General features: G+C 45.3%; 1 protein-coding gene across 1 annotated transcript in view; it reads right to left on the bottom strand.

The window, feature by feature from the left end:
* gucy1a2 (guanylate cyclase 1 soluble subunit alpha 2) overlaps positions 1-15,107 on the bottom strand; it is a 161,092-nt gene that overhangs the window by 71,701 nt on the left and 74,284 nt on the right. The window contains exon 4 of the mRNA XM_033022678.1: positions 11,321-12,039. Within this exon, the coding sequence (XP_032878569.1) occupies positions 11,321-12,039 (719 nt within the window). The remainder of the gene's footprint in view (positions 1-11,320; positions 12,040-15,107) is intronic.

Here is a 15,107-nt window from a genome sequence, read left to right on the forward strand (position 1 = left end):
CAGATTTTGGAAGAACAGACAAAACCCATCCTTAATTTTATACGATGAATGCCAGTCCATGTCCCCTCCTTACCCCTCTTGTTGTTGGGAGCAGCGATAGAGCCCCTACTTGCCACACTCCAATCTTTCTTCCAAACAATATTATCATTACAAGGTCAACATTGAGAAGACATTTATTCACGCTAGATTTGCCGTTGCCATGTGCGAGTTTAGACTGAGTGACAATTCATTATACATTCATGGCTATTGAATTTTTGTACACAAAAGGAGTCAAGTGAAATGAAGATAGAGTGAGAAAGCTGAAAAAAGAAAGAATTTGTGATGAAATTGAATGGTGAGGTTGGACTCCTTATACCCTTCTCTGACTTCAATTCCTTGCTTCCTTCATTCACTATGGAGGCTTTGCTGAGAGGTTTTACCTACCTTAGTCTATATTCCCATATGTGCACCATGCCATTAGAGTCACTGTTGTACAGGTCCACCACTGATTTTCCAGCACCCTTGGTTCCAGAGCCTTGCCTTTTTACCCATTTTGCCAGACCAACAGATGTTGCGGCCTCCGACAATACCAGAATGGTCCATCAGGGCCAACAGGGGGCTGAGATAGCCTGCAAAGTCAGCCTCGGAAGTTGGCAACAGGAATGGATCGGCTGTCTCTGACCATGCCAGAGTTCCAGAGCCCGGCCACAGGGGGTCAATTTTACAGAAGCCAATTAAGCTACAAATCTGTACGCCTTTGGAATGTGGGAGAAAATCGGAGCACCCAGAGAAAATGCACACGGTGACAGGTAGAACGTACAAACTCCATGCAGACAGCTCCCGTAGTCATGATCGAACCTGGGTCTCTGGCTCTGTGGGGCAACTATACCGCTGCACCAGTGTGCGCCTAAGATGAAGGAAGGTTGAATTGTAACTTTCCAGCCCTATGACCAGGATTGGTGGTGGACAGTTAAATCACAAATGGACAAACTATGCTTCAGAAATATTCCCATCCTCAGTGATGGTGTGAAGGCTTGAGGCAAGACTGAAACATTGACAACATGTTCTGAAAAGATTGTCCATCTTAGCTTCCTCCTGATATCCCCACCATCACAGAAGACAGTGTTCTGTCAATTAAAAACCCTCCAATCCCACTTCCCCTCTTTTTGTTTAATGACTTTTTGCATGACCCTAATGGAAAGCCTTCTTAAAAATCCAAATACACTACATCCATTTGTTGTCCCTTGTATATTCACTCATTGCAACCTCAAAACACTTTTCATAGATTTGTCCTTTCAGAAATCCATGGTAACTATGCCTAATTCTATTCTTATTTCCTAGATGCTCCGGTAGCACTTGCTTAGCTAACAAATCTCCCATTTACTTATTTTATTTTCTTTGCCCGTTTTCTTTGTAAGCATGTTTCTGTTATGGTTACACACAGTCAGAAGAACGGTCCCGAACTGAAACATCGCTTGTCCATTCCCTCCACAGATGCTGCCTGATCCCGTGTTTAATTTAGTTTAGTTTAGTTTAGCTCCCTAGTGGCGGCGCGGCTCTGGCTGCAGCAGCTCTCCGGCAGTCCTATTTGTTTTGTGTTTTTTGTGTTGTTTATTTTCGTTGTGGTTAGTCTAGTTTTGGTTTTTAGTTTCTGTTTGGGGGGGGGGGGGTTGAAACGGGGCTTGCTGTCTCTCCCTGCGGGGGAATGCGACTTTTTGTCGTATTCCCCTTCTCTGCCTCCATCTGCGCTGAGGCCTAATGGCGGAGCTGGCGACCTCGAGGCTCAGGAGGCAGAGCCCGCCAGGACTCGCCCTGAGCTCGCTCTCGTGAGGGCGGCCCGGCTCGGGGCTGGAACAGGGCTTCCGTGAGGGGCTGTGACGATCCCGTGAGGACGGCCGGCCCGAGGAAGGAACGGTGCTCCCGTCGGAGTGGCCGAGCTCGGGGAGGTACGGCGCTCCTAGCCCGAGGGAGGAGCGGCGCCCAGTCGGGGCGGCCCAGCCCGAGGGAGGAGCGGCGCCCAGTCGGGGCGGCCCAGCCCGAGGGAGGAGCGGCGCCCGGTCGGGGCGGCCCAGCCCGAGGGAGGAGCGGAGCCCGGTCGGGGCGGCCCAGCCCGAGGGAGGAGCGGCGCCCAGTCGGGGCGGCCCAGCCCGAGGGAGGAACGGCGCCCGGTCGGGGCGGCCCAGCCCGAGGGAGGAGCGGCGCCCGGTCGGGGCGGCCCAGCCCGAGGGAGGAGCGGCGCCCAGTCGGGGCGGCCTGGCGCGAGGCTGAGGACGGTGGCAGTACTCACGTGAGGGCGATCCGGCTCGGGGCTGGAACGGTTCTCCGGTGGCTTGGACGGTGTTCTGGCGGTGGTGGCCTGAGTCTGGGGTTCGGCCGCGGGCCAGCGGCTGCATCAGCAGGACTGGTGGGCGGCAGCTTCGACCACCCCGGGCCGCGGTGTTTGAGCCGCGGGACAGGTTTTAACATCGCCCGGGGGGTATCGCCTCAGCGCAGAGGGAGAAGAGGAGGGAAGAGACTGCAGACCTAAGACTTTTGCCTCCATCACAGTGAGGAGATGTTGGGTGGACTCACTGAGGTGGATGTTAATATGTGTTTATTGTTGTTTTTTATTGTATTGTATTGTATGTATGACTGCTTCAATTTCGTTCAGACTTCGGTCTGAATGACATTAAAGGTTATCTTATCTTATCTTATCTTATCTTATCTTTAGAGACACAACGTGGAAACAGGCACTGCTAACCATACACGCATACACCACCCATACACTTGTTTTATCCTACACACTAGGGAGAATTTACAGAAGCCAATTAACCCACAAGCCTGCATGTTTTTAAAATGTGGGAGGAAACCGGAGCAACTGAAAAAAACCCTTGCGGTGACAGAGAGAATGTACAAACCTGTTGACTACGGGTGCTCACTACAGACAGCACCCGTAGTCAGGATGCAACTTGGGTCTCTGGCGCTGTGAGGCAGCTACTCTACCACTGCGCAGCTGTCTCTCCAACAGTTTTGCTCTTTGTTATGGTTATTAGAACAGAAAAATTATTTCCATTTATACTATGTTTATTTATCTTGCTATAAATCTGTTTTCATTGAAATCAAGACCCCTCCATTTAGTTAGAAAATCATTCTTTCCTGCGTTTCCTGCGTGGTCCGAGAGGTATAAAAGTCTCTTGGAACAAGACGGCCCAGTAACCTTCCCGCTCACTGATGTACCACTGTGTCCAAATCCCAGATTCCAACTTTAGTTTTTAGTTTAGTTTAGTTTAACTAAACAGTCACTCCACCTGATTCTGCTGCTTTGCACTGACTATTTAATAACTCTGGCACTGGCCACTCAAATCAGCTGCCCTGGACATTTTAATGACTGTTTTTACTGTATTTTAATGTTGCTGTTTTACCTGCTTATAATTATTTATACTGTTTCATCAGGGACTGGATTGTTTTTACTGTTATTATGTGTGAAATGTTTAAGTTTTATGTGCGATGCTCCGGTATTCCCTGGGAAACGTCTTCTCATTTTGCATTGTACAATTGATGCTTTGCAAGATGACAATAAAGGTTGATTGATTGATTGTACACAAAATTGCTGGGGAAACTCAGCGGGTGCAGCAGCATCTATGGAGCGAAGGAAATAGGCGACGTTTCGGGCCGAAACCCTTCTTCAGACTGATGGGGGGTGGGGGTTGATTGATTGATTGATTGATTGATTGATTGATTGATTGATTGATTAGAGATACAGCATGGAAACAAGCCCTTCAGCAATCTCTCAACATTGTACACACTGGGGATACTGCAGCAGAGCTATGGATGTCCATGGGCAGAGATCCATTAACGGGGAGCACAGTGACAATGCAGTAGAGTTGCTACCTCACAGCGCCAGACACAGAGATTTGATCCTGACTACTGGTGCTGCCTGTACTGAGTTTGTATGTTCTCCCTGTGACCACATGGGGTTTCTCCAGTTTCCTCACACATTCCATAGACATGCGCGTTTGTAGCTTAATTGGCTTCTGTAAATTGTCCCTACTGTGTAGGATGGAACTAATGTATGGTTGATTGTTGGTCGGTATGGACTCAGTAGGCCGAAGGGCATGTTTCCACGCTGTATCTCAAAAGTCTAAAGATCCTTCGACAAACTGCAAGAACACGGCATACAAGGTGGCTTTCCTCAGCAACAGCACCATGCTCCACAAGCAAAAAGCACTTTGAGTTTCTTCTCAAGATTAATAAAGGGTTTAACCAAAAATGTTGGCTTGTTTCTCTGCCATTGAAGATTGCTGCTCCAGATCCTACAGGAATTATATGGGTCATCGTCACCCTCAGTACATCCAAGAAAGTGTCAAAACAGAAACATAATAAAGTGGAGGCAGACAATAATCACGACACACTTTGAATTCTATTCAACAGTTTGGCTACAAAGCTGTGAGTCAGAAGGAATTTGTTTGACAAAGGAGTGTGTGTGTGTGTTTTAATGGATTTCTAGTTTTCTCAAAGCTGCAGGGGGAGAAAATTGAAGGTAATCAGAAGCTATCCAGCATTGCTCAGCACACCTGCATTTAGTCATTAAGGTTTTTCTATCTGGATGAAGTAAGATGGACTGAATGTTTTTTCTCTGCAATAATTCACATAGATAAGCAGCAACTTTGATACAGTTTACCTGGCAGCAAGCAGCCTTGGCACACCTGCCGAGTACGTGTGGAGGAGCCTTACTTTATAATGTACCATCTTCTCAAGACAATGGTGCCGTATTGCACCGGTACTGTTGACAGGACTGAATTTAGCTGCCATCTGGAGTCATAGAGTCATACAGCGTGGAACCCGTCCCAACCTGCCTGTGCTGACCAACATGCCCCATCTACACTAGTCCCCGACTGCATTTGCCCCATATCCCTATCCCTAACCTATCCTACCCACTTGTCCAAATGTTTGTTAAATGGTGCGATAGCACCTGCCTCAACTACTTCTTCTGGCAGCTTGTTCCATATACCCACCACCCTTTGTGTGAAAAAAGCTGCCCCTCAGGTTCCTATGAAATCTTTCCCCCTGACAGAAATCATGCCCTGTAACCTTCTGGGCAAATTCATGAGAGAAACCTTCAAACTGGGCAAATTTCCTCACATCAACCTTCATCATAACCATGCTTGACAGGGATCCATATCCTGCTACTAAATCACTTGCCTGTAGGTGCCTTACCTCCATTCACATTGTTTTTTTGTCCTTTCACTCTCACTTCAGCTTTCTTCTCTCTCTCCTTTCAAAATTCCCTCTCAAAAACACAACATTTTTACTCTACTACCATTTTCCACCATTTGCCACTGAATGGCCTGATTTGTTTAACCTTAAACTACATGCACTGATGTTCTCAAGAAGACTATTTGTCTCACTCCTTTGCAGGTTCAACGTAAATTCCAATAATTTGGCAGCCTCAGGACCTTAGTGGTGGAAGACTGGTAGATTTTTCAGTCTATGGACTGCTGTTAATACCAAAGATCATAGAACGGAGCAAGATAGTCCACTCAGTGAAAAAGCCGTGGCAGGTCATGGGTAATCTTCAGCGCCATTTCCGTAACCGGTTTCCATCTCCGCTCTATGATCTTTAGTCATGGCGTCCACATCTACAAGCGTAGCGTACTGCTCTGCTATAAATTGCTCGAATCGCCAATGTAGGCGATCCGACCTGTCTTTCTTCAGGTTCCCCATTAAACTCACTCAGTAGCTCGGGTGGCTGCGAGCAGCCTCCGGGACCGGACAGCGGAACTGCAACTAGACCAGGGGCTCGCAGGCGACCTGGGAACCAACGATGATCTTTGCTGGGATCTGCAGCTAGTCCTGGAGAGTCCTGGGTCCTATACAAAAAAGGTTGCCAACCCCTGGACTAAACCAAACCCTTGATCCTGTCCCGCTAGCCTTTGTGGTAATTGATATTTGATTCACAATATTAGGATTTCATAGAGGGAGAGAGAGAGAGAGAGAGAGAGAGAGAGAGAGAGAGAGAGAGAGAGAGGTTGAATGAATGAAAGAAAGGAAGAAAAAGGTTGCTCAACAAATAATTAGAGATCACAAGAAGAAACATGAGAAATATATATGTGTGTGTGTTATATATTTATGTACATATATGTCACATTTATATATGTGTGTATCACATGTGTATATATATTGAATATATATGTGTATATATATTGAATATATATGTGTTTATATATATAAATATAATTTATATATAATTTCCTTTATGGCATATACATCATGAGAAATAAGATAACAAGAAAAAGAGCAATACAAGGGAATGTGCAGAAAAAGAGGGGGTGGGGAGGAAGGATGGGAGGGAAATGGGCAGAAACAGATGGAGGAAAACATTTTAAAATAAAATGAACAAAATTATGAATTTGGTAGATGAACTATATCACACACATACTGTTCCCCCACAATGCTGATTACACTGCGAGAGGCATAATGGAAGTCGGGTCGGGTTTCCTAAAATGGCAGATGTTCCGCTCCGTTGCGTACTACACGTCAATCCATTGGATTTTGCAGGAGTGGATCATCTTGCTCCGCTCTATGATCTGTGGTTAATACTCCGACACCATTTCAACTCATCCTTTTTTAGATATTACACAGTAGTATAACAAATTTCCCAGTGTATAGATAGACCGAAAAATGCTGGAGTAACTTAATGGGTCAGGCAGCATCTCTGGAGAAAATGGGCAGTGACAATTTGGGTTGTGACCCTTTTTAAGACTGATTGTAGTCGGGAGAGTGGGGGGGGGGGGGGGGGGGGGGGAGGGGAGGGGGAGCTCTCCTAAAGTCTACTCTCAATTCCACTGTCTTAAGAGCATTGAGCTCCAGGTTGTTGCGATGGCACCAGCTGTGTCACTTCCTGTCTGTAGGAAGATTCCTCCCCATCCTGGATCAGTCCAATCAGGGTGGTGTCGTCTGCAAACTTGAGAAGCTTGACAGAGGAGTCAGTGGAGGTGCAGAGAGAGTAAAGGAGAGGAGAGAGTACGCAGCCTTGCGGTGCTCGTACGCTGAGGGTCTGCAGATCCAAGATGTGCTTTCCCAGCCTCACATGCTGCTTCCTGTCTGTCAGGAAGTTGGTGATCCACTGACAGAGGGGTTCAGACAAAGTCAACTTTGAGAGTTTGGAGCGTAGTAGCTCTGGCACAATGGTTTTGAATGCAGAGCTAAAATGAACAAACAATATCCTTGCATTGGTCCCCTGGCTGGAGGATGAAGTGCAGGCCAACGTTAATTGCGTCATCCACTGATCTATTAGAAACATAGAAAATTGGTGCAGGAGGAGGCCATTCAGCCCTTCGAGCCAGCACCGCCATTCATTGTGATCATGGCTGATCGTCCCCTATCAATAACCCGTGCCTGCCTTCTCCCCATATCCCTTGACTCCACTAGCCCCTAGAGCTCTATCTAACTCTTTCTTAAATCCATCCAGTGACTTGGACTCCACTGCCCTCTGTGGCAGAGAATTCCATAAATTCACGACTCTCTGGGTGAAAAAGTTTTTTCTCACCTCAGTCTTAAATGACCTCCCCTTTATTCTAAGACTGTGGCCCCTGATTCTGGACTCGCCCAACATCGGGAACATTTTTCCTGCATCTAGCTTGTCCAGTCCTTTTATAATTTATATGTTTCTATAAGATCCCCCTCATCCTTCTAAACTCCAGTGAATACAAGCCTAGTCTTTTCAATCTTTCCTCATATGACAGTCCCGCCATCCCAGGGATCAATCTCGTGAACCTACGCTGCACTGCCTCAATCACAAGGATGTCCTTCCTCAAATTAGGAGACCAAAACTGTACACAATACTCCAGATGTGGTTTCACCAGAGCCCTATACAACTGCAGAAGAACCTCTTTACTCCTATACTGAAATCCTCTTGTTATGAAGGCCAACACTCCATCAGTTTTCTTCACTGCCTGCTGTACCTGTAAGCCAACTTTCAGCGACGCCCAGGTCTCGCTTCACCTCCCCTTTACCTATACTAACCCCATTGAGATATTGGCCTGGTATGCAAACTGCAGAGGGTCCAGCAGAGGGTTTGTGATATTTTTCAGCTTGGCCAGCACGTCTTTCAAGGGTCTTCATGACTACAGAGGTCAGTGCGACAGGCCTGTAGTCATTAAGGGACAATAGTGGAGACTTTGAAGCAGGAAGGGACAGTGCAGGTTTGCAGGAACTGGTTGAAAATGTCTGTGTAGCCAGTCGTTGGGCATAGAGCTTGAGGGTAGAGGGGGAAACATTGTCCGGTCCTGGAGATTTCCGGCTTTTCAGTCTTCCGAATACCCTCTCCACCTCTTCAATTTCTATTGTTGGTGATGGAGAAGTGGCCAAACTGATGTTGGGCAGCAAGGAGGGGGTGGGTAGTGGAAGAGGGCCCAGTCTTTGCAGACTGGAGTCAGGCTGTAAGTGGGTGTTAAGTGGTGATTGGAGGGGGCTGGAGTCAGTAAGCTTGTAAGCTTCCCAAGTGGAATATGAGGTGCTGTTCCTCCAGTTTGCGTCTAACCTCACTCTGGCTATGGAGAAGGTCCAGTGTACCATGTTGGGTTAAAAGGAGTGGAGGTAAATAAGACTGCAAGGCCTGTGAGTTTAAAGAAACAAGGAAAACAGAACCAAACCATTTGCTGAAATACCGCATTTTCAAAAAAATCTGATAATTAATTTTACTGTATATGACATTAATGTTTATGAGTCAGCGACCCACAATAATTGATAAAGACCGCTCATTGTTCTGCCAATTTACAACATATACACATTATAGAAATGTTTTCTGAAGGAGTGTGTCGACCCAAAACGTGACCCATTCCTTCTCTCCAGAGATGCTGCCTGTCCCTCTGGGTTACTCCAGCATTTTGTGTCTACCTTCAATTTAAACCAGAATCTGCAGTTCTTTCCTACACATAGAAATGTTTTCATTGGGATCACTGAATCAGCAACATGTTGAAATGCATGAACAAAAGGAAGGACGCAGGGATCCTTTAATGCTCCTGGAAATTCATACCTATCGCCTCAATGAGGGCGTTCGTCTGTGTAATTACAACTATGTATTTACATGATACAGACAGACAGGGGGCGCCGTCCTGTACGGGTATGGCTGCCCAGCCTGCAGATGTCCGTTTTTTTCATCTCTTTTTTTAATTTTTAGTTAGTTGAGTTTTTGTTTTCGGAGTTCTATGTGGGGGGTGGGGGGGGAAGGGGGAAACTGCTTTACAGGATCCCTACCTGGGTGGAGAGGCGGCTTTTCTCCAGGCTGCACCGTCGACCAGTCCTCGCGGCCTACCAGTGGGCCTGGAGCGGCGTTTTCCTGAAGGCTCCGCCCAGAACCTCGGCTTCGGTGGCAGCGCAGCGCTGGAGCGCTATCGCGGAGCGGAGCGGGCGGTGCCTTGCCCGGGTCCGGAATGCTGAGACCGCAGGTGAAGATCGCGGAGCTGCGGGCGACGGCGCTGACTTTAACATCGGGAGCCTGGGATCTTTCACCGAGATCGCCAGTGAGGTAGCTCCGTCCAGCGCGGCCTGTTGGCTTCGGAAGTCATGGTCTCCGATAAGGAGGCTGCCGTTCCAGGTGTCCCAAGCCGCTGAGAGGATTCTCCCGACGGCGGAGTAACATCAGCCCCGTAGCGGCGACTGTGGAGGCCTCAATAGGCCCGACTATGGGTGGACATGGGGAGGGGGACTGGACTGTGCCTTCCCTCACAGTGGGAACCATTGTGGGGGGATGTTTTTATGTTTATTGTTAAATTCTTTAGTTGTGTCTTATCTTTATCTGTGTGCTGCATGACAAGTCAATTTTTACTACAACAATTGGTGTATGTGATAATAAATGTCCTTTGTATCCTTTGTTTGTACACATGAGTAAAACTCCAGATAGTTTAAAAAATGGAACACTACATCATATAAGTGTGAAGAGTGTAAAAGCTGAAGATATGGATAACATAACCTGATACAGACACCTTCTTTACTTTAGAGTTTCTGAGATACAGCGTGGAAACCGGCCCTTCGGTCCATCAAGTCAACGCCGACCACAATCACTCCGTACACTAACTCTATCCTACACACTCAGGACAATTTACAGTTTACAGAAGGCAATCAGCCTGCAAACTTGCATATCTGCGGGAGGAAACAAGGGCAGTCACGGTGGCGCAGCGGTAGAGTTGCTGCCTTACAGCGAATGCAGTGCCGGAGACCCAGGTCCGATCCCGACTACGGGTGCTGTCTGTACGGAGGTTGTATGTTCTCCCCGTAACCTGCGTGGGTTTTCTCTGAGATCTTCGGTTTCCTCCCACACTCCAAAGTAGGTTAATCGGTTTGGTAAAAGTGTTAATGTGCAGGAATCGCTGGTCGGCGCGGACCCAGTCAGCCGAAAGGCCTGTTTCCGCACTGTATGTCTAAACTAAACTGAAATGAAACCAGAGCACCCAGAGAGAACCCACACAGTCACAGGGAGATCATACAAAGTCTGTACAGACAGCACCCCTTGTCAAGGTTGGACCTGGGTCTCTGGCACTGTAAGGCAGCAACTCTACCACTGTGCCACTGTGCCTTCTGCCCAGATAAAGGCTCGATGGCAAATAATTTCAGTAACTAATTCTCCACAGCAAGGGATGTAAGGGAACAAAGCTGGTGTCCTTCCAAAAACTCTATTTTGAAAGAAAAATAAACTAGCTGAAGAGATAATACGACTCTGTTGTAGCTCTGTAATGAGCTGCATAATTAATGAGTTTAAAAGACTGAGACTGCCAAGAGATTAATCTTGAAAGCTAGGCTATGTTCCAACTGTTGGTCCAGCCAAAACCTGTGCTTATGTGAAGGATAGACATAAAAAGCTGAAGCATCTCTGGAGAAAAAGAATAGGTGACGTTTCGGGTCAGGACCTTTCTTCAGACTGAGAGCCAGGGGAAAGGGAGATGGTGATGAAGAGAGAAATAGGACAAATAAGCTGGGGAACAGGAGTTCGCCGGCTCATTTGTTCTCTATGATTCCTGCAACATCTTCTCTCGCTGCACCCCCTCAGTGATTCCTCCTGCTCTTTGGCTCATTTGTTCTATAGCTCTCTACATCACCATCTATATCTCTCATTTCCCTTTACCCTGACTCTCAGTCTGAAGAAGGATCTCGACCCGAAATGTCTTCCAGAGATACTGCCTGACTCACTGAGTTACTCCAGCATTTTTGTATCTATCTTCGATTTCAACCAGCATCTGCAGTTCCATCCTACACACCTATGTGAAAGATATTACTTCAGAATTGCCAGCTTGTTTATCATTTCCAAATTCAATCACTGTTCGCAATTGGCATTCTTGATTGAAAAACAAGGGCATGCACTTACTTTGTCGTGATGTTCGAATCCAGTACCTTCTGGCTTGGCACGAATGACAAATGGTGTGGCCAGCTTTGATAGAATCCATTGGAAAGTACAGCAAATCTTTGGGGAAGCTATCTCGAAGCAGTCCTGAAACCTCAGAATCGTATGAGTGTCATATTTCAGTTGTTTCCTGAGCCCTTCTCCAAGCTGAAGGATCAACATACTTGGGTCAAACATGAAATGAAATGGGAAAGCTCTGCTGAAAGTGTTGATGCTTATCCTTAGATCGGACGGGGAATGCGTTAGTCCCTGTGGAAGCAAGTTCACATTTGTTGCTTCATTATATACTTTGATAATGAAGGTGAGGCAATTGCTCCGGTTTATGCCAGCTGAGGTCAGTTTCTCATCAATATTGTGCACCTGCTCTACGTCTACTTCCATCTGATAAATCTTCTGCGCCGCTGCTTTTATCAATCCGGGCATTGCAAATCCAACTATTTTCTGTGGATAAAAGTAATGAAGTTTCAAAGTACCATTGGGTAGTTCCTTGCATAGGAAAGAAGGGGATTCAAACTCATCCTGTTTACTTCTAGATGTTCTTGCGTGCTCCAGCAAAGCATCAAAACCCCCAAAGAATTCCTGCAATGTGCTGCCGACTGCCCGTAGGACTCGTTCATTCTCTTCAAAACAGATGCAGAACAGCTCTTCACCAAATTTTGCTTGCAATTCTTCAAACTTCAAACCTGAAAAGAACAAAGAGTTAAATATTATTTTTCTTTTGGCTTTAGGCTTTGAGAGATACAGTGTGCAAACAGGCCCGTCGGCCCACCGAGTCCGCGCAGATCAGCGATCACCCCATACACTAGCACTATCCGACACACTAGGAACAATTTACAATTTTACCCACGCAGACGAAAGAAGAATAGCACAAGAATGTAGGCAAGGAAGGAAATTACAGCATTATTTTCGGAGAGCAAGTGTGGAGGTACACTCTATTTCTACGATTGTTATTTTTTAAGTTTATACTCAGTAAAAGTCTCCAAAGTACACCTGTTTGAATGTTTCTACTTCTCCAATCAATATCCCATTGAGCTCCTCCAATGGGAGTAGAGATTAAACTATTTGTGCCTCCATATTTCCTCCATCCAAAATCCTTTTGTATAATTGTGACCAAAGACAGAAATCTTGGTTCAATCATTTGGATCTGAATTCAATGACAAGTCCATAATAGGAGAGGCCATTCATCCACTGCAGCAACCAACATCCTGTTTAAAACAGAATATGTTGGATATATTCAGCAGGTCAGGCAGCATCTGTGGAGAGAGAATAAATTAACATTTCAGGTGTCCTTCAAGTGAAAGGACAACCTTCCAATGAAAGATCACCAGCCTGAATCGGTAGGCCACAAAATGCTTGAGTAAATGCTCAGTGGATCAGGCAGCATCCCTGGAGAAGATGGATAGGTGGCATTTCCTGTCAGGACTCTTCTCTGTCTGATGACGGGTCCCAACCCAAAACGTCACCTATCCGTGTTCTCGAAGGATGCTGCCTGACCTGCTGAGTTACTCCAGCATTTTGTGTTCTTTCTTGGTAAACGAGCATCTGCAGTTTCTTGTTCTACAACTTGAAGCGGTAACTGTTTCTCGCTCCATGGACGTCAGCAGATCTGCTGAGTATTTCCAGGGTTTCCTGCTTTATCTCAGAGTTGCAGAATCTGCAGAATTTTCCATTTGATTCTGCAACTATTTGCTTTCTGTGCAAATAAGCCTTGTGTATATTTGTCTCTCCTCTCTTGGAATGCCCTCTACAGAATTTGCCATTAGGAGTTAAAACATTGTAATAGGTGACATAATTATGTTTCTTCCAGACCATCAGAGTTCATTTTGAACAAGATATCTAAAAACTGCAGAATGATAAGTTAAATAAACAACTAAATGAAAGAACAATTACAGACAGATAGATATAAATAACATATCTTCGGGACAAGTGGCCAGCATAAATATATCAAAATTGTCTTGGATGTTATGGAATTTATTTTTAGATTTAGTTCACCCTGTCTTAGCACTGCCAGCCCACAGTTAACAAAATACATTGATTATTTGACCATGGGGCCAAAAATACTGCACAAAGAGGAAATAAAATTTGTTCTGTAGACTGCCTTTAATCCAACCACACCTTGAGGTGATGTCACCAATACATGCATGCACACACTCACAATCTCACACAAACAGAATGGCGAGGCTTAATAAAGCACTGGTCAGACCGCATTTAGAGTATTATGACCAGTTTTGAGCCCCGACTCTGAGGAGGGATGTGCTGGTGTTGGAGAGGATATTTACAAAAATGGTACCGAGGGTACTGTGTTTTTTTAGAGATACAGCGTTGAAACAGGCCCTTCAGACCACAGTCCCTGCCGAACAGCGATCACCCCATCCCCTAGGGCTATCCTACACACTTGGAACAATTTACAGTTTTTTTAATGAAACCAATTAGCCTACGTCTTTGGGGTGTGCGAAGAAATTGGAGCACCTGGGGAAACCCTATGTGGTCACAGGGAGAACAAACAATCTTCATACAGACAGCACCCATAGTCAGGATGGAACCCGGGTCTCTTACACTGAAAGGCAGCAATTCTACCGCTGCGCCACTGTGTCACCCTGAGTTGCGGAGGCCAAGCTATTGGGTATTTTTAAGGATTGACAGATTCTTGATTAGCAAGGTTGTCAACAATTATGGGGAGAAGGCAGGAGCATGGGGTTGAGAGGGAAAGATAGATCAACCATGATTGAATGGTGGAGTAGACTCGATGGGCTGAATGACCTAATTTTGCTCCTATCACTAATGAACATGAACAATCATGCATATGAACTCACTTACATGTGAATACGTATAGACGCAGAATATGTTTGTAAATGCGTACAAGAACGGTTGATATTTCAGTGCTGGAGACAGTTCAGAAACAGATTTCATGTGCTTTCGATTTTTAATTTCTCTCCAGAGAAAATAGATTCTCTATGGTTGTGCTACAATTTCCTTTGAAAATTTTATGACGTCAAACAGATCAGCTTTTAGTCTTCGGCACTGAATGCAACACAGGTTTAGCTGAGTTCATATAAAGAGAGTGCAAGAGTGAAAAGATAAATTTATGGAAAGCAATTCTCAGAGCAATCTGTGGGGTTTTGCTCTTTCCATTATTGAAATCACAATAAACCCATAAAGAGCAATGAACCAAGATTGACCAGAACATATTAAACATGACAATGTGTTTCCATAATGGGCAAAAGGGATTTCAATATTGGTATTGATTGTGGAGGAACTGGGAAACTAAGATGTGCAGCAATTTAATTTAAAATTTAAAATTCTGAAGAATTTTAATAGATCGAATAGAGAAAATGTTTATCATGCGTTTTCTTTGAATGCAGAATAAGGGTTATTAACTTAAACTTACCATTAAAGAGTGAACAAGATGTTATGATAATATTTTTATATTGAAAATGCTGCTGGAATATGGAGATCCTTCTGCAGAATGTAGTCATATCAGAAATTATTCCATATTTTTAAAACATAGAGAAAAAAAATTGTTAACGAAGACACAGAAATATGAGAGAAAAGGATATTTGCATGCGTAATGACTCAAGCACAGTGACAATGGTTCACTCCATTATAGGAATGATGTGGTGGCTTTGGAGAGGGTGCAGAAGAGGTTTACCAGAATGCTGCCTAGATTAGATAGTATTATAAATAAGGGGAGATGGGACAAACTTGGATAATTTTCTCTGAAATATTGGAGGTTGAGAGGAAACCTGATAGA

Source organism: Amblyraja radiata, chromosome 6 (assembly GCF_010909765.2).
Source record: "Amblyraja radiata isolate CabotCenter1 chromosome 6, sAmbRad1.1.pri, whole genome shotgun sequence".
In the NCBI taxonomy this organism is placed as follows: domain Eukaryota; kingdom Metazoa; phylum Chordata; class Chondrichthyes; order Rajiformes; family Rajidae; genus Amblyraja; species Amblyraja radiata.